This window comes from Calcarisporiella thermophila (assembly GCF_041956535.1).
Source record: "Calcarisporiella thermophila strain CBS 279.70 unplaced genomic scaffold VTP21scaffold_36, whole genome shotgun sequence".
NCBI lineage: Eukaryota > Fungi > Calcarisporiellomycota > Calcarisporiellomycetes > Calcarisporiellales > Calcarisporiellaceae > Calcarisporiella > Calcarisporiella thermophila.
This window is the reverse complement of record NW_027192226.1, coordinates 12,630-37,742: the sequence shown is the minus strand read 5'-3', so window position 1 is coordinate 37,742 and position 25,113 is coordinate 12,630. Positions and strand designations below refer to the sequence as shown.

Sequence of the window (25,113 nt, the reverse complement as noted above, 5' to 3'; positions counted from 1 at the left end):
ATGATATAAAAAAGTAATAGAAAAATGAATTGATTTGTAATAAGAAATAGTAAGATAATAGCGTATATACTTACCATCATAAGCTTCATAGTCTCGTGTTAGTTCTTTGATTCTATCCAACTCACGATTCCAGAATATTAGCTCTTGCTCTTCTTTTGAAAGCCATGGCCGTTCACCAATAGCATGCACTGGAGTTGCCCCCAGACGTGCCCCCATACATGTATAAATAATTTCATGAGCTAGATCTCTAAATTTCGCATTATATATAGACATTTCAAAGTAATGATATATTGGAGTAAAAAAAAATGTGACTTTTCATATATGAATTTACGCGAATAGAAAATTCAAGTTGAAATTCGCGTAAATTCATACATTCCCTTTCTCTCTTATTATATACGACTAACAACGCCGATTAATTAACCATACCTTCCATCAAAGCTTTTAAAATACTACATATTCAGCAATTACTCTTTTATTAGTTTTTTATAGTATTTTCTTTCATACTATCGATGACTAGCGTTGAATTAAGTAAAGAGGGTCAGAATTGGATAACCCGAGAATATGGTAAACTCAACGATCTGGTTGAAGGCAAGTTTGAAGAGTTTCTTGCCGCCGCACAACTTGACTTTGACTGGCTCAGAGACTATCACGACGCAATTTTCAATCAGCCAGATGTGTATGTTTAAAGAAGACGCGTATTATTCACATGATTTCATTGAACATTAATCTCTGAATGTACGCGTTTCGTTCGCGTTTTATATATTTCATTTCATGAATAGGGATATTTCGCACCTTTTAAAGACACCTGCGAAAGGAACTACACCATTTCCGACGAATAAAAAGACGGTTAAATTGCTTGCGGAATCTCGCCCTGAGCCCAATTCGCCTACGAATGCTATTAATACTCTAATTGGTACAAATAACGCTACCGGCCGACTGTCAAAACCTCGAAATCTACTACCAGCGACTCGAACTTTATCAACCTCATTTTCTGTGGGTCATTCTCTCGGTGCACGGAAATCCCTTAAACAACTACACGGCCAGCCACCATCACAGGAAGATACATCGAAATTAGGAAACTCACCAGTTTTTGTCGAGGGAAATGTCTCGCGAATAATGCAAGTCCTTTCCGGAGGGAACGTCGAAGATGAAAAAAGAGAACGTTCCGATTCTCCCATTAGACGGAGGTCTGCTCGATTAGGTGGTAGTCTTTTTGCTAACTCAATAAGCGAAATACATAAGTTGGAATTGGAGCTCGAGAGTAAAGGAGACAACATGGAGACAGAAAAAGAGCGCCCCTTGCAGTTGGAAACTTTAATTCCATCCGCTCAAGTCCCTGCAACCGCGGAAGCCTTAAATACTATAGAGCATAACGTCGCTGATCTCATTATGGAAGATCTATTTGCACCAATTGCTACCTCCACTCCTCCAAGACTCAAGGCTGAGGTGAATAAGGACGAAAAGGACAAGGCTATGATAAACCCAGAGAATATACTAGATTCTACGACACCAAAGGGAACACCACAATTAGAACAAAGGAAAAACAAAATGATGTCCAACGAATCAGCAGCGCAACCCAATGAAGGAAAAAATAAGCAGCATGCTATTAATCAGAATTCTAACCGTTCCGAATATGAACTGAGTCGCCAAAACTTGGATAGGCATTCCAATATTTCGATGTATGACCAGCACGAAATAGATATTGGAAGAGTACCATATGAAGATCATGTCGCAGCGGAGAGATATTCTCAGAAGGTTATGCCATCAAAACGAAACTCCCTAAAGCGAACAAGTTCAGAATTGGAATATTCGAACAAGAGTGAATCTGAACCAAAGCGACAAAAACATGATATAAGCAACAAAAACCTGCAAGCTTCGCAATTGAATAATCAAGATACTAATCGAATGGATTCACAAAGCAAGTTAAAACCTGTTCCCCTAGATCTGGAGGATAAACTGTCTCCTATGAATGTAGATCTCCACCCACAGGAGTTAAAGGAAGGTCGAGCCCACGAGCTACTCAGGACTACAACGGAGACATTTAAAAAGGCAATGAGCACATTGGGTTCCTTTGGTTCATTTACAAAAAAGGTGCAGAATAATGAGGTAAATTACATTTAGATTAAAGCCTTTGAATGCTACTCACCATGGCTCTTTTCATAGTCACGAAAACCAGATGATATTCCTAGAGCTGAGGTGCCTAGGGCGGAAACTACTACAATACCAAAATCGACATCATTAAAGCCACCTGTACCAAAATCAAATATTGTGTCCAAAACAATATCGTCCACAACTACAAAGCCCTCTACATTTAAAGTTCCTGCACCAAAGCCAACAACTTCAACTATACCAAAACCAATGGCATCTTCCATGACTAAAGCTACCATTTCTAAACAGACTGCCCCAAAAACCAAGGTATTTTCTATTTTAAAAATGCGAGACTGACCTTTTAATTTTGACATTTTTCAAATTCTGTTGATAGATTGTTCGCAATACGAAACCCACGATTAACAAAAGCTCTACTTCTACGCAAGCGGATAAATTTAATGGAAGGCTACCCGCCTCTAGTGTGGAAAAGGCTAAAATGCCTGCATCGAAGGTCTGTTGTCTGTAGGAGTTTTGCTTGTTTCAAACTGACGAATTTATACTATCATATATAGGCCGCTGCTACTCGAACGGTTACAACTACTTCCACTTCTAAATTCAAGCCAATTGCTGTCATTCCTAAAGTAACTAATTCAAGTTGACACTTCCCCAGGATAATTTTTTATATATTTATTTTGATAGCATACCAAGGCTGCCCCCTCCGAAAACGGTGAACATGTAGCAAATAAGACCTCCAAGAATGAGAATCAACGCACCGATTCTAAATTGACTACAGCAACTACTATGAGAGGAAAGGCTCCTTCAACCACCGCTGTTACGACCTCCTCAATAAAGCTTTCGACAATAGTACAGAAACCACCCGCTACAAAACAAAGAAGAGATGAACATGAACGCACTCCGTCGCCAGAGCCAATTGAGCCATATGAATTACCTGATATTCCAAGCGAGTGAGTTTTATTCCGTCTCCTATATATTCCTTTTGAGTTGAAAGATTTGAGAAACTAACTTTATTTTTTAAATAGCTATGACTCAGACACTCTAGAGGATATTAATCGCAAAATAAATCACAATAGAACTCCGGATTGGTGTAAGCCTGCGGCCCTCAGAGAACAAGTATTGCGTCAAGAGAACTGGGACCCTGCTTTGATTTTTGGTGAAATTCCCCCGTTCGATGCTAGAGAAGTGTTCCGAAAATATGTTGAAAAGAGCAAAAACCTTAAACAGAAAAAGCGGACTTAAGGATAGCGTAATACGAAGAAACCTATGTTAGTCGAGTCACCCTGAGTTGTTTCAATTTACATTGTTTAAATGCCATGCTATTTCATATATATCCCCCCGCTTCGTTATTGTTTTATGGGAAGTGGTTATTTTTTATATTTACGCTTATCTCTGATCGTGCATCCTATTATATTAGTAAAGTTAGTTCCAAAAAAGAAGTTTTAGCATTAACATTTTTTAACTGAGGCTCAAGTGGCTTAAAAGATTTCTACTATCTTTGCGAAAACCGCAAGTTCACATGTTGCATATTTTGCATAATAAAATAGGCTAAATAAAATAGTGAACATTTTGTGTACATATTTGGAACAAACAGTTCGAGGCATGACTCCATAAAAACCGTACCTTAATAATTTGTAACTGCTCTATATTCAGCAATCAGATATAATTGTTCAGCTTAATAAATTTTCAAAAGATTTTTTCGTTCCTACCACAATGGGCCACCAATATACTAGGCCAAGTCCCAGTTGATTTACCTACAGAACTTATGAAAGTCTTTTCAAATCGAAGAACTTAAATGGAAATCGATTATATTCAAGGGATTGGGTGTTTGTTAAAAAATATCGGGAAAATCCCCAACCTATTGGAGACATAGAGTATTTAGCCGGGGCTTCATAATTATTATTAACATAATGTGTTTGCATAGTTGAGCTCATGTTTAAAGGAATATTTAACAGTATTTGTTATCTCCGATAGATACATCCTTATATTGCAAAATTTAAACTTCACGCCTCTTATTTAAAGTGCCATTTTACTGCGAAATTGGAGCTAATATTGTTAATTAAAAACGAAAAATAAAGCAGGGTGAAAGATCCGATTGAAGCATGGGTAAATAAACCGATGTGTAAGTGTATTTATCTCATCTCCAGCCATTTAAATATACAATATATATTTTATCTGCATTTGATTATATATGTCAATATCTCATTTCAATGAAATACACTGGCCTTTTTGTAATCACTACGATCATCTTTGCTTGCTTATGTAGTGCACATCCAGCACCCCATTCACTATTTCACAAACAAGATGAAAGCGTAAACAGGAAAGTCAAATGCATAAGAACCTCACCCTACTCTCCTTACTCTGAAGCTGGGACTACCTACAATATGCCCTCCACAGATGTTTATACTTTTAACACCACGTCAAGAACATATACAATCAATAGTGTAATAGGGACTCCTTTGACCACCCCTCCAGATTTACCCTACAACTATTCTGAAACTTACGGGAGTATGAGACCTACAATTACTCTTACCTCTGTTGTAGGCCAACCATTGAGCATTCCTGATGGTGTACCAACTGATGCATTTACTGTCGTTAAAACCATTACACCTTCACTTACATTTACATCCACCACAAATGAATCAAGGCCGACCACTCCAAAAGATGCATTAAAAGATGCATTAAGTAGTATACCAGTATACACTATGAGTGTGAGGCCTACAATTACTCTTACTTCTTATTTCAACCTCCCGTTCTATACTCCTAATGATGTGCCTTCTGATGCAGTTATAATAATTGAGACCAGAACACCTACTTTTATATTAGGTACTGATAGGTACCCTCATCCACCACTAACCACTCCGACAGATGAGCCTCTTGCCGCCACAAGCAATATTGTCGTCGAAACAACCTCTCCATCATTGTATGAATATACAGAAACTACAACTACATCGTGGCCTAATTCTCCTACAACTATCAATTTAAAAAATATTGTGATAAATGCGTCATTTTGTTTCAATTGTTAATCTATCTTATTTGAAAGTTTAATGAAAGTATTTATGATTTATAAAATGTAATTGCGACTGCATTGACGTATTTTTATTAATTTTGCCAATTGTGTTCAAAATGAAGTAATTTTTTACGCTATAAAACGATATCAGGTTCAATTCGATTCTACATGAAATACGAATTCCAAGTCGAAAAGTCTCCTGCTGGGAGATGGAAAACTTTGTAGATTAAAAGAAATTTTGGATTTGAGTAAATATAGTAAGCAGCTTGTAAACCTAAAGTAATTTATATTTTCTTATTTTACCTTCTCCTCAATTTTCTAACTTTGTTATTGTTATTGCAAGGAGATATTAAAGTCAACAATCTACGGTCATATTTACTTATAGAATATTCAACTGTATATTAACAAAAGATTGCTTAAGAAGAGGTAGGCTATTACTTACATACATTTTCGTTCTTCTACAACGGGTTATACAAATTACTCGGAACCAAAATATCCATTAGCTTTGTGTTACGAAAGTAATCCGGGTAACATACAGCCATGTTGATTCCATGCCAAGACTCATGTGGAATTATGGAGAAGAGCATCTTGATCGTTGAGATATCCTTTTTTCCTGAACATTCATTTTCTTCTGCACCGAGACATTGAAGAACGGGACCTTGGTTAAATAAGCTCTTGGAGTATATCTCAAATCCACGCGGCTACTTTTAACTCAATTAGAAAAGCAAAATTGAATAAAGGAGCTAATGACTTACCCAATATCCTAGTGAATTGTAAGGTAAATACGGAACCACGTCAAGACTTCCAACGAGTCGCTTTGAGAGAATTTTAAAGCTCTCAAAATATTCTACAAATTTCTTGTCTCCAACTCTAGGTTCCCCTACGGTCACGACCACCATCTTGTTTTTATCTAGGTCTTCCACGGATTCGATCAAGTTTAAAGCCAATAATAGAGCCAGCCCTCCTCCCAGGCTATGTCCTAAAATTTCCACCTCATAATCGGGATTGCTTCGAAGCAGCTCACATATCTGTGGAGTTATGCTCTTGGAAAATATTTGAGAAGCTTTCAAACCACCCTTGTGGACCCTGGCGCCCATTGATGCCGGGTTTGGATAAGGAACCAGATCCATCCTCATATCGACGACCAGATTTGATGCTGATAAGGTCCCTCGAAGAGATATCACGATGGCTTTACGTCTGTCATCGCGTGCAATATACCCTGTGATATCGTCCTTTCCTAATTTGAAATTGTCAATGAGAACCGTACCCGGGAATTCGCTACAGTAGGCTGGGCATTTGAAGTTGTCCGTAATAGTTACGCATTTTGCGATTGCTATCAGTTTTACGTATTGCTGGCATGCCCATATCTGCCTACTATCAAGTGCATAGTGATTAATATCAATAGGAATAGAGCGTAATGCCTGGCTGAGTGGGTTCTCGGCTTGAGTCAATCTCAAAACTGTGAGGATACAGATTAATGGAGGGGAGAATTTCATCGATAGGTTGAATGAAGCATCATAGTATAGTAAAATAGAGAATGTAGATTACAATTTAATTAACAAGAAAAGATTTGCGAATATATATGAATTGTATCGGAATAACGCGTGTAGGGGAGAAGTGACATGGAATGTACGGCAAATTGATACAAATAGATATATGCCCATTAATTGTTTCAGCAACTACCAAAATTTGGCAATTTAATTGCCCTTGCATTGAGATATTACACCCATGATAGGTGATATATCCCACGGCAATCTAATAATATATCTGATGTGACTGGCATTTACAAATTTTCTTGACCTAACCTCGATCTGTTTATTTTGCATGTTTAGCAAAATATCTTAACCTTCTAGTATATCAGTGAGTTTGATTATGATTTAACCAAATGAGAGTTAGAACAGATCGAACACTGATATTGTTTATCAAAAAACTTAAACAAAACAATTCACTCTATTCCAAATGCTATTTTCCATATTTTTCCCAATATAGTGTATATTAAGATAGATCGATAATTCCCTTTGGGCGAGGGCCCAAGGGAAATGAAGCTGGATAGTATCGGCTCTTTTGGAGCCCAAATCGTGCTTTATTCGTAATAAAATATGGAAAAATTCGAAAAATAACTAGACAAAATGCCATTGGAATTGAATGTCTTTAAACTGATTTTGATGTAAACTAAAACAATGTATGGAAAAGTAAATATATAAATTGGATTGCTCTTCTTTATCCTTCTCCTCAGCTTTTTCGAAGCCTCCGAATCGTGCGCTAAGAACAAGTTCAAAAAACCCACACCTCTTCAAAAATCGAAAAATATGAGCAATGAGCATGCCATGGAAGGAATCCACGAGAGAATCGAGCAATTGGAACTGTATTTCGGTAGACAACGAAACGAACGAGACAACAGAAGACCCCAACTACAAGACGACGGGGATGACGGAGAATTCCACTCTGATCCAGAAACGGAGGAGGAATCAGAAGAAGAAGAGGAAGAAAAGATGGTCGCCGCCATTAAAGCGCGCGAGGCTGGAGCATACGACTTACGAGAAAACCTTAAGCAACTATTCCCAGAAGATTCCATACTCTCATTACTCTCGGGGAAATCAGCAAGACGACTTTACCGAAGATACCCACTACCGAGAGGAGGGTACCTACAAAGCCCCCAATTGGAAAACTTCTGGCAACATCGTACCTCAAAGCCCACACAGCTGTTCGATGTATACCTCGCAGAAATCCAAAAAGACATCCTTGGACTTGCAAGACCCCTCCTATTACTCCTCAACAAACTCGGTTCAGAACAAGGGAGAATCACGCAAAAAGGACTTGAGGTCACCCTCGAGGATACCATACAACTCATCCTCCACACTGCGGCAAAGATCAAAGTGGAGCGGCGATCAAGAATTGCGAAAGTGGCCAAACTCCCCCAAGGAATGGTACGAGATGCAAAATTCGTACAATCAAAATCAAAAAGATATCTTTTTGGAGAAGAGTTTATCGGAGAGGTCATGGAACTTGAGAGAGCAGCAGCATTGTTCAACCAAGCACACAGAACGCGACCTCAGAGCAAGCCCAGCTACTACAGCAGACGACGGTACAGCAATGGAAGACAGGGAAAAGGACAATGGGGGACAAATGTCCCCAAGCCCCAACGGTACGACAACACGCCCAGCACCAACTACAACAACCTGCCGAGCAACCCAACAAACACAAGCTCGAGTCAGAACAACAGGTTCCCCGGGAATTAGAGGCGAGAATCCCTCCGGGTGGACGAACACAGCACTTTGCCAAGGAATGGGAAAAGCGAATAGGCAAGAGCTGGAGCACGAAAACAATGCGGGAGGGGGTAAGGATACAATTCGAAAGGATGCCACCCCAAGAACAAGTAAAGCCATTTCATCTCTCCCACGACGACTTACAGCTCCTAGATGAAGCAGTGGAAAGGTTCATAAAAGACGAAACGGTAGAGATAGCGCAACCAGATGCAGAAGGACACTAATCGAACCTCTTTCCGAAAAGAGAGAAGACCAAGGTCAGACCGTTACTCGACCTGAGAAGGATAAACCAATACATACAGTACCAGCACTTCAAGATGGAGGGCCTACCAACAATACGGGACTTGGTACTACCGGGAGATTATTTAATCAAGGTCGATCTGAGCAACGCCTATCTCACGATACCGATACATCAGAAGAGCCGGAAATTCCTCTCGTTCAGACATCGCGGAGTAACCTATTCATTCAAAGCAGTGCCATTCGGTCTAGCGTCAGCACCGAGGATATTCTCAAAACTGATGAAAGACGCACTAGAGCCACTGAGGAAACAAGGAATGCGTCTGACAATCTATCTCGACGATATCTGCTTGATGCACCAATCAGAACAGAAGGCAAGAGAACAAGCAAAAGTTCTGGTGGAACACCTGGAAACACTGGGATTCCTGATCAACAAGAAAAAGTCAGACCTTTCACCAAAGAAAACCCAAGCCTTCCTAGGCTTCGTGATCAACACAAAAACGATGGAAATTACGCTACCAAAGGAAAAGATCGCCCGCATCAAACAAGATATCAAACTGGCGACGACAAGGACGAGAACAGCGAGGCTAATAGCATCGCTAGCGGGACTCCTGGCATCGACAGCACCAGCAATACAGCCAGCATTCATATACCAGAGATTCCTACAGAGGGACCTAGCAAAGCATCTCCAGAGAACCAAGCAGGGATGGGAAAAGACGATAACGCTCACCAAAGACACGGCAGAAGAGCTAATCAATTGGAAAACCCTCCTCGACGCTCACAACGGCTCGCCGATAAGGATGCCGCCACCAGACGAGACGATAAACATAACAACGGTTGCATCTGGAACAGGCTGGGGAATGGTGAGCTCACACCTTACGACTCACGGGAGATGGACGAAGGAGGAAAGGTCAGCCTCGTCGAACCAAAAGGAACTCCGATCAATATTGTTCGCGCTGAGGTTACATCACAAGTGGTGGAAAAACAAACACATACGCATACGAACAGACAATACCACAGCGGTAGCGTACATCCAGAATCAGGGAGGCACGAAGAGTCTTCCGCTCCTCAACATAGCAACGAAAAAATGGGAGATATGTATCAAGCACAATATCTATCTGACTACAGAATATCTTCCGGGAAGTCAAAACGAAAGGTCAGACGCGGAGAGCAGGAGGAAAGACTCGCAGCACGACTGGCAACTCCCAATCGAGGCATGGAATCTAATAACAAGAGATGGGGGGAGAGAACAATAGACTTGTTCGCGACGCGAGTCAATACGAGACACCAACGGTTTTACAGCATGAGACCAGATCCGGACGCAGAGGCAACAAACGCATTTGCTCAACGTTGGCCGTCGAGAGGAGCCTACGCGAACCCACCCTGGATAATGCTTGCAAGACTACTCCGAGAAATCTCGATGAGACGAATGGAGGAGATAGTAGTAATTACGCCGAACTGGACGACCCAGCCTTGGATAGCGCAGGCTCTGGAAATGACTATCGATTCTCCAATAATTCTCAACATGCAACAACTATCGTCACCAACAACACTCCCGAGGCACCCAGCACAAGTAATCGCCTGGAAATTATCAGGGGTGCCCTCCAGACACAGGGCTTTCCAGAGAAAGCTATCGAACTCATCACAAAGGCAGAAAGGACAACTACTGGGAAGCATTATGCTTCGGCGTGGAAGAAATACATTACTTGGTGCGCAGAGAACGGTAGAGATCCATGCAGCTATGATTTGGCCACGGCCACAGAATACCTAGCAGCAATGAGTGAAACGCATCGTTTTACATCGCTACAGGTTTATAAGACGGCAATATCCCGCACTTGGCAAATATTGCATCCAAATAGAACCTCCCTGGCGGACCAACAGGTGATCCAAAGAGTCATCAGAGGAGCTAGAGAAAACACTCGACACTTTAAGGAGAAGACCCCATTTTGGAACGTTCAAAAAGCGATTGAGAATTTGACACTTATCCCGTCGACCATTGATACACCGCTACCACGACTAGGGCAAAAAGTGGCCCTGCTGCTTGCTTTAACAACCGTCTGGAAGCCGAGATCTGATTTAGCAAGAATACCACCTAAGTCCAATTCACCCGGGATGACGACAACGGACTGACGGGTATGCAGCTGACAGCCATCAAACCCAAGGAAGGAATGGAAAAAACAATCCGACTATGGGCGATGACGGAAGATCCAGAGCTGTGCCCAGTTAGAGCAACTCATCTATACATTGAACGCGCCAGGAATGCTGCTCCAGATTACGACGAGTTCCCTACCTTTTTCATTACGGCGAGGAGACCACCAACGCCAGCATCGGGAGACACGATAGCGAGGTGGATAACAGACATCTTAGCGAAAGCGAACATCTTAGCAACAGCCCATTCGACTAGAAGCACCTCATCCTCTCATGCATTGCAGCAAGGGGTACCCTTAGATAGAATTCTTAAAGCAGCTAACTGGACTTCAGCAACAACCTTCGAACGATTTTATCACCGAGCCGAAATGGTTAACGTTCCGGAGGGTATACCTTTGCGACGAAACACCATCCAGCGAATGCAACTTGGGCACGATGCCTAAAGGGCATTGGCCGAACTAGTGAAGGCTAATGCAATATATTACCTCGTGAATATTCATTCGCAAATTATTGAAGAATTGTGCAATATATTCTCACACAAATGCTATTGATCTAAGTTTTCCCAAGAGACCCGAAATTTTGGGAATATTCCAATCTGAGAATCACAAACCCTCCGGACAAAGGTATAACCCTGATTTTCAGCCCTTGGAACCCTGTAGTAATGGCTATTTGTTCGGAATTGTAGCTCAATGTTGCCTAATTAAAAAAAATGGTTAGAGCGTTATATTTTCTTTCGAAAGATAATGCAATACAGATGTGGGAAGAAATAGTCATTAGAATTGGTGTGAGCTCGAGATACACAATAGCCTGCACAAATTGGGCCATCCTGCGAGAGATTATTGCTAGATATTTTGCAATTTTCGTGCAAACAAAGCCAAACAATAAGTTAACCTACATGGTTTACTGATTTAACATATGCAATGCAAGTATATAGGTTGACATGGGAATGGTGGGAAATTGCTTCAATATTAGTATTTGAAGGAATTGATCATAAAACATGCAAGTCTGTGATAATAAGACTGAATTATTAGCAACTTCTTTAAATTCTAAGCATTGATCAATCGTTTAGATTAATAGAAAATTTTTCCATCTCAACGTTTTCTTCGTCCACTCTCTTCAATGCACTACAAATGATTAAAATATGAGGGATTTCGATTTAGTATTATTGTAGGTATTGCATGTTTACGAGCTGGAAAAACGAATATTCACACGCTATTCCGCCATACTCCAATATTCTTGGATTTAAGTTCACCTGCAGCCTTTGCGGATGCTTCTTCTACACTTAGACTTATTACTCCATATTATCTTTCTAGGTTGTCTTAGCTTGAAATTTGAATAGTTTGCTTCGTTAACCGGATATGCGGATAGCAATTAAAGAAAATTTTAATTATTTATAGTTTATAAATATTTCTTTTTTAAAAGTTAAAAGATATCTGACTAGGCAAATTGTGCAATTATGGCATACGAAATATTCCGATTTTCTCACCTCATTTCTCTACATCGCACTTATATAAAGGATGGATTTCATATAACATGTTGGGATATCAATACGAGAAAGACTCATTTTAAGGCACCAGGTTTTTCTTCGATCGTAACCATGCCTACCCTTAACTTTAACAGCTTCGAAGAGGTTCCTGCTGGAGAAAATTTTTGGGTCAAATATAAGGACGGAGAGGTCTATCTGGGATACCCTAAAGACGTCGATCCGTGGAAAGTCCCAATTGATCAGCTCATTACGGTAGTAGCTCGAGAATTTGATACCACTGGTAGCGCCAAGCAGAAATTTACTTATGATCGCCAGAATGGATATGTTCAACATGTTGAAACCAATCGGGTTTTGAGTGTGAAAAACAATGATCTTACTGATTACACTCCTCTGATTCTCGCGAAAGCTGATCCCAACTCGACCTACCAGAAGTGGAGCTACGATGGCGACGTTATTTATTTGGCTCATCACAAAGAACATGTAGTCGATCTTAAGGGACAGGGGGTGACTTCCGGGAATCCTATTATCTTTTTCACCAAATGGACTCCCCCTTCCAATCCTCAAGCCAAGGCTCAAAAATGGGCACTTGGCACCGGAAAACCCTAATTTTCGTAATGCCCATTTGATATTTCTTTTTTTTTTCTTACTGATATATCGAAACGGAACCAGAAGATGTTATAATGGCTTTACCATGTGTTTGACAATGCCGTTCATATCAATATATATATTCTTCAGGGGATCGCTACCAACATACATTACGGAAAAATAGTGGGATTCATATCTTATTACAAAGATATTTCGAACTCAACATATAGTTTAGGTAATAGTAACCAAGCCTATAATATATAATAATTTGTGCATGGTCTTGTAAAAAAAGGTATAAATTTTGGTCAGGATAAAAGCAAATGGCTTTAAAGCACGGAAATATGAATATATATAATTATTGAATTGGATATCAGTAAAATGTTCCCCTCAGTAAATTAATTCGAAATTCAAATATTAATTTTCAGGGTTAGGGTGTAAGGGATTATTTTTCCCATGCGTATTTAATTATACACCCCTGGTTTATTAACAAACATATATATTATTTCTGTTTGGTCGCATTAATTGTTTGATTATTTTATCTGGTATATCGAGTTCAAATGAAACAGACAATTTTGTTTGCAAGCTTGACATTTCTATTGTTTACTAATATCCAAGCTGGCTACATTGGATGTCCCGATAATATAAATCAGAATGAAGCAATAAATGTGAAAATTCGATGCGCCAAACACCCTTCCGGAGTTAGTGCAGCAAATCCCGTCGGCCCAGTTGGCCATGTTGGTCCTACTGGCGTTATTGGTCCTGTAGGCCCCGTCGGTCCTTCTGGCGTTGTTGGTCCTGTTGGTCCCGTTGGTCCTACTGGTGTCATTGGTCCTGTTGGTCCTGTTGGTCCTACTGGCGTAGTTGGTCCTGTTGGTCCCGTTGGTCCTGTTGGTCCCGTTGGTCCTTCTGGCGTTATTGGTCCTGCTGGCCCCGTTGGTCCTTCTGGTGCTGTTGGCCCTGTCGGCCCCGTTGGTCCTTCTGGTGCTGTTGGCCCTGTCGGCCCCGTCGGTTCTTCTGGCGTTGTCAGTCCTGCTGGCCCCGTTGGTGTCCCGCTTTCACTCGACGCCCCAAGGTTCACAATGCATTAATGAGTTTAGAGCAGAACGAAAGCTGTTGTTTCTTGTATTTATTGCATATATTACATAACTACTTTCCACAATGAAAGTGCCATGCATCAAAATGCTGGTCAGATACGAAATAATATAGTCAATTGAGGTTGAGAAAAAGATATATATTAAAATATATAACCTCTCCTGCTTTGTGCTATTGCACATATACATCGCATTTTAATATGCTGTACAACTTGGCAGCGTTTTTCCACTCACAAATCGCCAAGGCCCCCGCAAGAGCCCGATTTGAGATACGCGTCCACCTTACTTCCTAGTTCAACATGGTTAAACATGCTTTTTATCCCGTTTTCGCTACCAACTAGTCCTGCCACCTCTCGCTTCCAAAACATCTTTTATACGCTGAGGCATTGTCTCTATCGCTTTTACACAAAATTCCGGCTCAATCTTTTCCCATAATTCCTGAATTGCATCCCAAAGCTCTTCAATGCTGGAAGGCTTTTGTTCGCGATTCTCTAGGAGATGCGTGAGCTTAGCCCATATACTCTCTATAGGATTGAGATCCGGAGACATGGATGGCCAATCTAACAATGTAATGCCATTTTCCTCGATCCACTCCATTGTACTGCGCGCGACATGCGTTGGAGCGTTACTTTGTTGAAATATAACCTGATCTTTTGATAAATCGTACCATTCAAGCGTCCTCATTAGCTCATCTTCAAGAATTCTCTGGTAAAGCTCAGCATCCAATCCTTCCTCAATCCTACACATAAAACCAACACCTTTCGAGGTTATGCAACCCCAAACACAAACTTCATCCCCTCCTGGCGTGTCAGGACCCCGGAACTTTGGAGGGTCATTGGGGCGAGCATAGTAATATATGCTCCTATAAGTTCCGGGCACGTAGGTTGCAAATTTCCCCGACCATACTACTTTCTTCCAATCTTCTACCGTCCAATTTTTATATTTACGGGCAAATGCCAATCTCGCTTTCTTATTTGATTCTCGCAGAGGAGGCTTTTTACTTCTCGATTCCACTCCAGCTCGCTGAAGTGCGCTCCTTAATAGATTAATTGAAACTTGGGCATCGTATTTCTCTTTTAGAATTTGTCGAGCCTCATCCTCGCTTCTTACTCCACTAGAAGTGATATTTCGAACTAGTCTTTGCGCTTTTTTATCTGGAAGTTTGCGTGAACGTCCTGAGGATTGTGCGGATGATTGAGGCAAATATTGGTTACGGTATTTATAGATAGTCGAGGTGCTAACTCCAGTGAGTTCAGAAATCTTTCGACTACTTCGACCTTTTCGAGCCAATGAAATGATCCTTGACTTGACTGATTCAGAGATTTTAGCCATTATCACTGTGTAGATGTAATAAGTGCTCTAACGAAAGAGAAATGACAATTGCCTAACATTTAATGTTATCAAAATGTAAAGGAAATTTTACACATTACTTTTTCTAGTTTGGAGTTACGCCAATTTTCCCCCCATATTCACCCATGTGACGAGATATAATTCATTTTACCCTTGAAATCTGTATAATTATGGTGGTGGCGTTTATAAACTCAACTGCTGACTCCTTTGGACCGCTGTAGTTTATCAATATGAATGCAGCAATAATTATCTCCCATTGGACAGCAGCATAAATTTTGCTCTAGAGTCACTGAGGAGTAAGTGGAAGCGACTCGGCTCAAGCTAAGGATCGATTATACTCATTCATAATATGACAAGTAAAATGGAATTTAGCAAACTGATCAACTGCTAGGACCATCAAGTAAGACAGTAATGCTATAAACACTCGGACTGCACACTTTTCTACTAGTTCGTATAGTGCCATCTAATAGCCATCAATAATACATTTGCTATTCACACTGATTCTCTGAAAGCTAGTCAAATTAACTATGCAAAATTGATATAAATATTAAAAAATTACGCAAAATGTTGCATTGAAAGGAATTTTATTGGCCACAAGCTTGATATTGATTTACTTGCCCTGAGTGTTGTCTTGGGCTATATCAGGATCCAAGGACACAGAGTTGTTAAGTTATTAAGTAACCTAGTTTAAAAACTAAGATAGTGGCTAGTTTAAGTAAATAGAGGAGGAAGATTTAAACACAGCAGATGATACAAACTAAGCGCTATATATACAACGTCTCTGAGATATAACCATCTCATTATGATCTTCACATTTTAATATTTGTTTTCAATTTAAATTTATCGTTTGATGAGATTATGCTATTTGATAAGGCCAAAATGCTCACAACGTCTCATATTGCTTTATATTTCATTATCAATAGAACAAGATAGAAGCAAAAATAGGAGTTGTTAGTTCTTTGCTAAACACTTATGCTATTTCGAGAATTATTAACCATAGTCATGGTAGCCGTAAATTTCAAAACGTATCTTTTGATCTACTAACTCGCCAACTCAAAGCAACAGGCTCAGATCCCGACACAGACTGCGAATCAATATCATTTGTTAGTAATACCAGGTCAATCTAAATTGGTCGGTTTAAGTGCCTAAAGTTTGTAATATGTCTTATTGGAGGAGAGAAAAGTGGCTACTTTTTCATAAATGTTAACGTTTAAAGTTGATAAATATAGTCATTGTATTACATTCCATGTGGTGATATTCTAACAGATGCCTTTAGTGATAACATTCTTATGTAGTTTCAATTTTGGGCAGAATTAATTCAACTGAATTGCATCCCAAGTAGTAGGTAGTCAGACTATAAGAATCCCCAAAAGCGTAGAAAAAGTTACATCGTGTTTTTTATTGCCAAGGCCAAAGAGATAGTTGAATTGGTAAGGTTAATTATAAACCAAAGCTTCTGTGGCGCATCCAAAGGTTTAATGTTCATCAAAATATTCCAAGTCTAAAATACAGAACAATAAGTAATATTTGTAATGATTCACATTACGGGATTTACGTGAGAAATTTAAATTAAATGCTATATAGAACAAATAAAATGATCTGAGAACCATAAGCATACAGTATTTTCAAATGATAAATTAAGAATATACAATTTTATAGATGGCAAATGCTTAAACTTTAAAGAATATAGTGTTTAGGCCAGGTGTTTCGAGAGAAGCAGAAATTTAATACTTGAAATAGGTGTTAAATTCAAATTCCGTAATCAGTGATTGTGTTTTTTCCATCCAAAACGAGTAGAATATATAAACATAAGGACTCGCAAGAGAGTAGATCGCGTGATATTAAAAAGCCATGAAAAGTAAGTAGATCTTTTTTATTTTTTTTTAAAAAAATACAATTTAAACAAGTTTGAAAATAGGAGAAGATTCATTTTATATTCAGACTTTTAATTACATAATCATAATTTAAGATATCTTGCACAAACTTGCTGACAAGATTTATTTGGGATAATGCGCACAAAGTCTTCTCATCGGTGATGGCGTGCTCAACCAATTGATCGAAGTTCATGCTTAAGGAGAGCTCTTTGCCCTACTAGAGCCTCAATGGGTGTGCGAGAGGATTCATGAATAAATGCAAAAGAAGCATGATTGACCGTAGATAATAAGACAGCCACAACGCCATTGAATGCAATATAAATTTGGAGTCTCGCTGCGTGAAATAGTCCTCACTCTTTCTACCCCCAATCTTCAAAAAACAGCCCATATATTTCTCCTCAATAAGGAAGCTATGAAATTCACTCTCTTTGCCACTCTCGCCTTGTTCGCGGCCACCGCTGTGACGGCTTCAACCATTACCAAGCGTCAGGATGAAGCAGAGAATCCAGATCCAAATAAGGTGTATGTCAGAGGTAAGCGGTGTGATCTTATTTCGCTGTGGAAATAATCGTTTCCTATGAAAACAATCTAACTTTTCAATTTTCTCAATTCCAAAGACATCAAATACAATGGAAGTGGATGTCCGCCCAAGAGTGTAACCGAAGTATTATCTCGTAAGTAATTTTCCTACAAATATGCGAATCTGCATTGGTTCAATCAAAATTCTCTCATTTGTTTTTGGTATCAAGGCGATGCTACTGTCTTCACCCTTATATTCAGCGAGTATATCGCACAATATGGCCCAGATATTAGACCTGTGGAAAACCGCAAGTTCTGCCAGCTTTCAATAGACCTCCACGTTCCATTAGGCTGGCAATACTCTGTTGGTACGTTTTCATTGGAAAGATTCAAGATAATGCGTTGATATGAAAGACTAAATCGAACAATATTATTTTTCTTCTTTTTCAAACTATTTAGCCTCAGCAATCTATCGCGGCTATGCACGCATGGATAAAGGTGTTCACGGTATACAATCCAGCACTTATTATTTCTCAGGTTTGGGACTGATATTTGCTCGCTGGTTTCGGGATCCATTTACAGAAAGATCATCTAAAATATTTAGGGTCTGCACCTCAATATACTGTGCGCAGCGGATTTGATGGCCCATATGACCAGAACTACTTGATCGTGGATGAAATTCCTATCGAGTCTACAGTTTGGTCATCATGCAATGCAACACGGAATGTTAATATTAACACCAATATTCGTATCAGCGCTGACTCAAATGCCCCCAAGGATGGTACGTGGATTTATCTTTGCCATTGTACTTATTTAAAAAGGTATTTAAGAATTCAATATCTACTAAAAAAATAGCCACTGGGTTGCTCACTACTGACACCATCGATGGCAAGATTCAGCAGATCTACCAATTCCAATGGAGAAGGTGCTAAATAAACTCCTGCAACGCTACGAAAAGTTTAGCCATAGCGCCGTTATCAATGAGATTAAACGTGATGGATCATTATGTTTGGTGCAGTATTTCTAGGAATATTTATATTTTATTTGTGCTCTGTAGTATTTGACATAACTTAGCTACAGTTAAGATAAAAGGTTGGTTTAGGAGGAAAGCTATGGAATTATATGGAAATGTCATAAAATCACGCTCAACATTAAAGAGCTAACTAGATATGTTATCGAAACTAAGTTTTAATATTTTAAATCTCAACTTCGAGAGCCGAGCTGATTGCCGAGCTCTTGGGCAGCCATGGTAGAGATTTTGAAAAGCGTAATCCTAGTTTACATTATCATACCCAAAAAAAAATCAACAGATTTTAAAGATTGTTCACGCATGTGTTTTACTAACAATCTCTATACTGTTAGACATAATTTTTTGCCGCTGTCAATCATGTATGATATATGCCATATATTGCTTTTGTAAATATCAACTGTTTCAATAAATATAGAGGAGAAAACGCTGACTTTGTTCACAAATATCTCTATTCCAAATTCTCGGTATATAAAATTGAGTTGTATATTGTGAAATCGGTGCAATAAGTGCTATAAATGAATATTCTAAAGTTTCATAAAAATGCATTCTCACGCCATTCATTTATACTAGATTTCCCATATGATCTGAAGTTAAAATAAAATCTCTCAACGAGAACATTTTCTTTAAATCATATTGCTTGAAACTCTACAGCTAATGTGAAAAATCCAATTAGAGTTGCAATTAAGGTGGTTATATGTTTATGTTATACAAGAATAAAGGATTTGTTACTCAAATTTTGGATACTCTTATTTAATATTTCTAAAGAGAATTTAGTCTTGAAATAGGGTTAACATGAACATAAAACATAAAACTCTTAATAAAGGATTTTTAGAATTTATTCATGACTCAATCATGAGAAACAATCTTTTAGTTCAATTCTCTCTATCCAATTATATTGAACATTTCTGGGCCAATCATATCACCTATCGAAAGTAGGACGCATTGAACAGTAGTTTCACTCGGACAAAGCTAATGAGATTCTAAATTTGACTGAACTTAGGAAATAATCTTCAAGAGAATTTCACTTGGTCACTCATTATATGATGACAATGGGATAGATAAAGAAACTATTTATTAAAAGGCATTTCCTGGCAAAGTTACGGAATCATGGCAGAGGGCTTCTCAGTCGAAGATTTCCATAGCAAATATTCAGCGTATTATCAGGACAAGCTATAGGATAGCAAGCGCTAGCGTACGAGAAAAAGTAAATGCAACAATCCATTATTATTCATTGCACTATTTATCACATCGTTACTCGATTAGATTCACATTCATTGTGTTTGAAGGACATGATGAGCTGTTGATTAATAATTTGTGGAATTATATTTTACAACTTGGAGGAATCGTTTGGTGAAAAGCAGAAAGATGATGAAGAGAGTATACCGGAAGAAATTATGGATAAGATCTATACAGAGAATATGACAACATTTCGCATGTTTTGAGCAAATAAACTGCGAAATTTCTTGTTGGCTGAAGTGTTTCGAAAAACGGTTAGTTTTAGTTAGTTTACTGTATATTTGGTACAATGATAGGGCGATTAAATTGGATAAGCGTAGACGCATTGTAGTAGTAAAGAAGATCTATAAATCTCTTGAAGTGAATGCAATTCTCAAAAACTTGAACATCTGCTCGGATCCAGGCTAGTGGAAGAGAAAAAACTGAAATGACTAGTGCAGATATTGTATTGTAACTTGTTGAGCTCAACTTCCAGTGAAATCCACGAGTTTGAAGAATATTGATGTTGAAAAATTCACTACGATTAAGGGCCACCAGCGCGAAAATGCAAAAACACATCCCTCTAATGCCCCTCGATATGAACAAAAAATCTCTGACACATAATTGGCTGCATATACATATTAATCGCGTTAAGGATAGCGTCGAGGGTTTATTTTTACGCGAATATTTTGATACTTTGATTATGAAGAAACCAATTTAGCCAGTTAAAATGCGGGATCTCGTTAAAGTTTGAACAAATACAACAAAAAGCGTTTACTGCCAACAACTCCATTATTAATGGGGTTGCAATTTCAAAAGTCCTTTATCTCGCCAATACTCCATATACTTGCGAAGAAGATTCTCATCGAAAGCTTCGCATGACCTAAGCGATGGACTGGCTCTGCACGATTGATGGGTCTCAAAAGTAAGGGGGCCTATGTTTTTTGTGTATGCTGAGGGATTGAGAAGCACTGATTCGAAAAAGGGAATCAGCCGGACTAGAGGATTTCGTAATTCACCCTTTTCTATGCTAACATTTTCTCCCTCATATCTCTTCAACAGCGCTAGCCATTCTTCGGGTGGGAGCAGCATGAACGGATCCTTCCGATACACGCTTTGCAAGGCATTAACAAGGGTAGACCATGGTACCGGATGAGGATTGACAATATGGTAGATCATTGCTTGTTGCCGCGATGGTGTAGTATCTAGACTAAGCTCCAGCAGGCTATCCGCCACAATATCCACTGGAACCCAGTCGATCTGAAGGATACCGTCGAGATCCGGCATTGCGCGCATCACAGTAGGTGCATAGATTGTCAACATTGAGATCATCTCATCTATCTTTGTCCAAATACCACTCTTGCTATCGCCACAAATCTGACCTATACGAGCAATCACTATATTTAATCCAAGCTGAACTGCTGAGCGCAGCAGGATTTGTTCCGAAGCATATTTAGATAGCCCGTAGCCGGAATTTACTGCAACTTCCGGATGGTTTTCAGGAAGGCCAGTTTCAGGTACAATGGAACCATTGCCCAGGCATCTATAATTAAGACACGCGCCAACGCTAGATGTGTACAATATACGCTTTGGCCTGGTGCTACTGATCGCGAGGGCGATTAAATTGTAGATCCCTGGCAGACATTCATTGGCATATGCTTGCACGGGAACATTAAATGAAAGCATCCACGCAATGTGAAATATGTCCGTCACTTCTTGTTGTAGCTGCTGGAAAACTTCTTGTGATTGACCGAGTTTGCTATCTGACATATCATATCCTGATAATACCACAAGCCGGCCATGATTTTCTTCTTGATCGAGGATCATCGGATCTAGTTGATACTTTTTAAACGATTTCTGCACCCTACGGAAGGCATGTGCTTCATCTTCTACGTCCCGCACAAGACAATACACTTTTCGCACTTTCTCAATGGATTTCAACAATAGTCCATACAATACAAAGGCACCCAATGAACCCGTAGCTCCCGTCAGCAACACTATCGCACCCTTCTCCGGAAGTTCATGGGTTTGATGTTGCGATTGGCCCAAAAGACCAGAGAAATTGGAGTATTTATTGATCAGCTCAGTGGTAGCAAGTTGTTGTGCGTCTATGTATGACAACTCCTTGTCAGCTTCTGTAGACATAATTCTAGCTTCATGTTTATATAGCCGAGAATTTTCGATGTGATCGATCAGAGCTTCGATAGTTGTACACTGGTAAATGAAGCTCAGAGATAGAACATGGCCAAGTTTGGATGGCGGGTATGTTTGAATTATTCGGTTGCGTAGGCGTGTAACATCGAGTGAGTCCATCCCAAGGCTATCAAAGAACCCTAAAGACTCCCATTTATTGGAGCCTGTAATGAGAGCTGCCTTTTCAGGTCGTAAAATGCTAATTAGGATTTCTCGAAGTTGTTCTCGTATACTTTCTCTACACTTAGTATCTTCTGGTATATTGGCCCAGTGTAAGCCTGCTGGTTCTATACCATGTTCACTACCTTCCAGAAAACGACTATAGAGTTGTTTTATCTCTTCCGCAAGTTCGATATCTACGCGTTTACGAAGGACACTTCCTTTATCTGACAATGGGAATTTCTTTCCTCGAAGTGGAAAAACGTAGATCATCTGGAAGAAAACAATGTGCAGATTAATATTCACAAGTGTATTTCAAACTTGCGAGATATTCCATTGCAATATATAATGCATTTAAGCTAACCTCTGGTAATATTCGCGAGTGTCTTGGCGCATTGATGTTGGCTATGCTCACAGCCTGTTCAACCTCCCGCACCACTTCTAATAGTGGCAAGCGTTCAGCCCGTGCGGATTCCAATTGTATGAGTGCGGCCGTGCACACGCGGTTGTGCCCAATCACAATTGCTTTCTCGATTAGATGGTGTTCACAAAGTTTCATTTCCATTGGCAAAGGGTCCGTTTTCTCGCCATTACTATGCACAAGAATGTTGCCCAATCTATTGAGTATATAGTAATATCCATTGCGCTCCACAAAAAGATCGCCGGTACGATAGTCGCCCTCCTGTGTGTTGATTGGCATATCCGCTGACATTGGGTTGTCACTAAGGATAACAAGTTCTTTGACCCCTCCACCGACATCAGGGTGTTCTATCCAGCGGTATCTCACTGGCCATGGTATACGAAGTGCAACGGAGGCATCCGGCAGGACCTTTTTCATCTCTCGGCGGAAGACGCCCGTCATGATTAACCCCGACTCGCTGCTGCCGAAAATAGCAACCACATTGACCCCCTGATCATTCATCAATTCGAGAACATGGATCGACAAGGGCGCTCCGGCAAATCCTATGAACTTGAGTCGCCTAAGCAATTCCCAGGTAGAATCTTTGTGGCTCTCCCCACTGTTCAGCCTAAGCTCGTTTCCAACCTCTTCTAACAGACTTGGAATGATATAGAGGATGGTTGCATTGGACTTGGCCAATCCTTCCAATACGTCGGCTGGACCTAGCGGCCATGTCTTTCTGAGCGGGAGTGCGACTGTCGCACCGAAAAGGCAGATTTGTGTTATGGCGGCATGATTTCCAAAGCCATGAAATATAGGTACAGTAATCAGGGTGGTGTCATGCATGTTGCCGGGGTAATCATCCACGGTTTGAAGCAGCGCCCCAGAGTAAATAACGGATTTATTCGAGAGTCTAATGAGTTTAGGAAATCCAGAACTCCCAGAGCTGTGAACAATGAAAGCGATTTCTTCTTCGCTGGTATCCTCGTCGTTTGCTAATGGCGCAAATTCGTCTTTATCAGCTGATATGGCAGCTAGTTCATCGAGACTAAAACATTGATATAGCAGGACCGGGACACTGAGATTCTCTGTCACCAGATGTTTAAGCTCAGGGTCGATGATCAACGCACAGGAGCCGGATTCTCTGATCATATGTTCTACCGCTAGTGGTGAATTACTTGGGCTTATTAGAAGCAACGGAACACGAAGTTTGAAAAAAGCGAACATTGTATGCAGATAGGATGGCACAGATTGAGAAAGAAGGGCCACTGGATTTTGTTCAGAAGAATGGCTGCCCTTGCGAGTGAACTTGATGCGAGATGCCCAACGCCGTGCTTCACGGTTTGTGATGAGATCGAATTGGTAATAGGATATTGGTTCATAATACTTGCTATCAGCATCCGGAAAAAGTAGAATTGGTTTATCTGGGTGGCAGCCAGCTTGATAACGAAATAGAGATATAAGATTCTTATGGTGCGAAGGAAGAGAGCCAGGGATAGGAAATCGTGCAGGCGAAGTTGATACGAGCATATTAACACAGTTATATTTTAGTCGATTTATTGTGCGGTGTATTAAAATATTTGAGGGCCGGGTAAAGATATAAATTTGAAATGTCGAAAATATCCTGTGAGCATTTTCTCACACCAACAGCAAATGCCTAATTTTAGAATGTAGGACCACTTTGCCAATTCTTGTTCCTCAGCCTTATCGAACTCTATTTGGCAAGCCAATTCTTACTTAAGTCTAGCGTATGCGATGGCTCAAGGGAAATGGACAAGAGGAAGTCAGCAGTTCACGATTCACGGTGTGGTGTATTTTTTTGGATAAAATGAGTTAATATGCTAGTACAGACAAATATAAAAATATCGAAAACTAAAATAAATCATATGATCATCGATACTGGCTTTCGTAAACATAAAGAGTCTCTAGAAAATGTCTCCTCGATCGTCCCAAGAAGAGAAGGTGAAGGATGAAACTAACAATCCAACAATAAAATAAAATAATATATTAAGAAGAGGGAGGTGAAGCGTTGGCTGCTGACTTGTTCGTTTCCCATATGCCGTTACATACGCTAGACTCAAGTAAGAATTTGGTTACGGACTAAATCGGTAGTCCTCATTTCATGATGATGCAGAGGATTTTTGTGAGTGTTCTCGCGATTAGATGGGGGGAACTTATTAGTGACGTCTATGCTTAACATTCGATCTCATCTGTAGAGTAAGACGATAGTAGACATATTTAAACGCCTGGTGTTACCATCTTTTCTACATCAAACCCACGCGATATGAGCATAGCACCCATTTTGTGTGTCATGAGCGCATATATTCGACCCTGCGATCAGAAGAATTGACTTAATCCGGCTCGATAAGGTTGATGACTTAGGGAGGGCATGGATAGCTTAAAGAAAATTTGCTGAAATAACCAAAGTTATTTCAGCAAATTTTCTT

The 25,113-nt window shown here is 39.9% G+C and overlaps 9 protein-coding genes across 9 annotated transcripts; 6 read left to right on the top strand and 3 right to left on the bottom strand.

Moving 5' to 3' along the window:
• Positions 1–509: 509 nt before the first annotated feature.
• Positions 510–3,345, top strand: VTP21DRAFT_8048 (uncharacterized protein; the record flags this gene model as incomplete). The annotated part of the gene is made up of 7 exons (XM_069398856.1): positions 510–676; positions 780–2,106; positions 2,164–2,415; positions 2,483–2,599; positions 2,661–2,729; positions 2,788–3,053; positions 3,129–3,345. The coding sequence occupies 7 exons, from the start codon at positions 510–512 to the stop codon at positions 3,343–3,345; spliced, it is 2,415 nt and encodes an 804-aa protein (XP_069245911.1).
• A 2,511-nt stretch (positions 3,346–5,856) lies between these two features.
• On the bottom strand, positions 5,857–6,609 carry VTP21DRAFT_8047 (uncharacterized protein; the record flags this gene model as incomplete). Its single annotated transcript, XM_069398855.1, has 1 exon — positions 5,857–6,609. One exon carries the CDS (start codon positions 6,607–6,609, stop codon positions 5,857–5,859), a length of 753 nt encoding a protein of 250 aa, XP_069245910.1.
• An 813-nt stretch (positions 6,610–7,422) lies between these two features.
• On the top strand, positions 7,423–10,746 carry VTP21DRAFT_8046 (uncharacterized protein; the record flags this gene model as incomplete). Its single annotated transcript, XM_069398854.1, has 4 exons — positions 7,423–8,040; positions 8,157–8,567; positions 8,624–9,772; positions 9,853–10,746. The coding sequence occupies 4 exons, from the start codon at positions 7,423–7,425 to the stop codon at positions 10,744–10,746; spliced, it is 3,072 nt and encodes a 1,023-aa protein (XP_069245909.1).
• A 38-nt stretch (positions 10,747–10,784) lies between these two features.
• Positions 10,785–11,207, top strand: VTP21DRAFT_8045 (uncharacterized protein; the record flags this gene model as incomplete). Its single annotated transcript, XM_069398853.1, has 1 exon — positions 10,785–11,207. The coding sequence occupies one exon, from the start codon at positions 10,785–10,787 to the stop codon at positions 11,205–11,207; it is 423 nt and encodes a 140-aa protein (XP_069245908.1).
• Positions 11,208–12,361: 1,154 nt separating this feature from the next.
• Positions 12,362–12,856, top strand: VTP21DRAFT_8044 (uncharacterized protein; the record flags this gene model as incomplete). The annotated part of the gene is made up of 1 exon (XM_069398852.1): positions 12,362–12,856. The coding sequence occupies one exon, from the start codon at positions 12,362–12,364 to the stop codon at positions 12,854–12,856; it is 495 nt and encodes a 164-aa protein (XP_069245907.1).
• A 536-nt stretch (positions 12,857–13,392) lies between these two features.
• VTP21DRAFT_8043 (uncharacterized protein) lies at positions 13,393–13,923 on the top strand (the record flags this gene model as incomplete). The annotated part of the gene is made up of 1 exon (XM_069398851.1): positions 13,393–13,923. The coding sequence occupies one exon, from the start codon at positions 13,393–13,395 to the stop codon at positions 13,921–13,923; it is 531 nt and encodes a 176-aa protein (XP_069245906.1).
• Positions 13,924–14,256: 333 nt separating this feature from the next.
• On the bottom strand, positions 14,257–15,258 carry VTP21DRAFT_8042 (uncharacterized protein; the record flags this gene model as incomplete). The annotated part of the gene is made up of 1 exon (XM_069398850.1): positions 14,257–15,258. The coding sequence occupies one exon, from the start codon at positions 15,256–15,258 to the stop codon at positions 14,257–14,259; it is 1,002 nt and encodes a 333-aa protein (XP_069245905.1).
• A 2,202-nt stretch (positions 15,259–17,460) lies between these two features.
• On the top strand, positions 17,461–18,696 carry VTP21DRAFT_8041 (uncharacterized protein; the record flags this gene model as incomplete). The annotated part of the gene is made up of 6 exons (XM_069398849.1): positions 17,461–17,683; positions 17,768–17,824; positions 17,900–18,037; positions 18,129–18,206; positions 18,274–18,450; positions 18,569–18,696. 6 exons carry the CDS (start codon positions 17,461–17,463, stop codon positions 18,694–18,696), a joined length of 801 nt encoding a protein of 266 aa, XP_069245904.1.
• A 2,013-nt stretch (positions 18,697–20,709) lies between these two features.
• VTP21DRAFT_8040 (uncharacterized protein) lies at positions 20,710–24,196 on the bottom strand (the record flags this gene model as incomplete). Its single annotated transcript, XM_069398848.1, has 2 exons — positions 20,710–22,539; positions 22,631–24,196. The coding sequence occupies 2 exons, from the start codon at positions 24,194–24,196 to the stop codon at positions 20,710–20,712; spliced, it is 3,396 nt and encodes a 1,131-aa protein (XP_069245903.1).
• Positions 24,197–25,113: the final 917 nt, after the last annotated feature.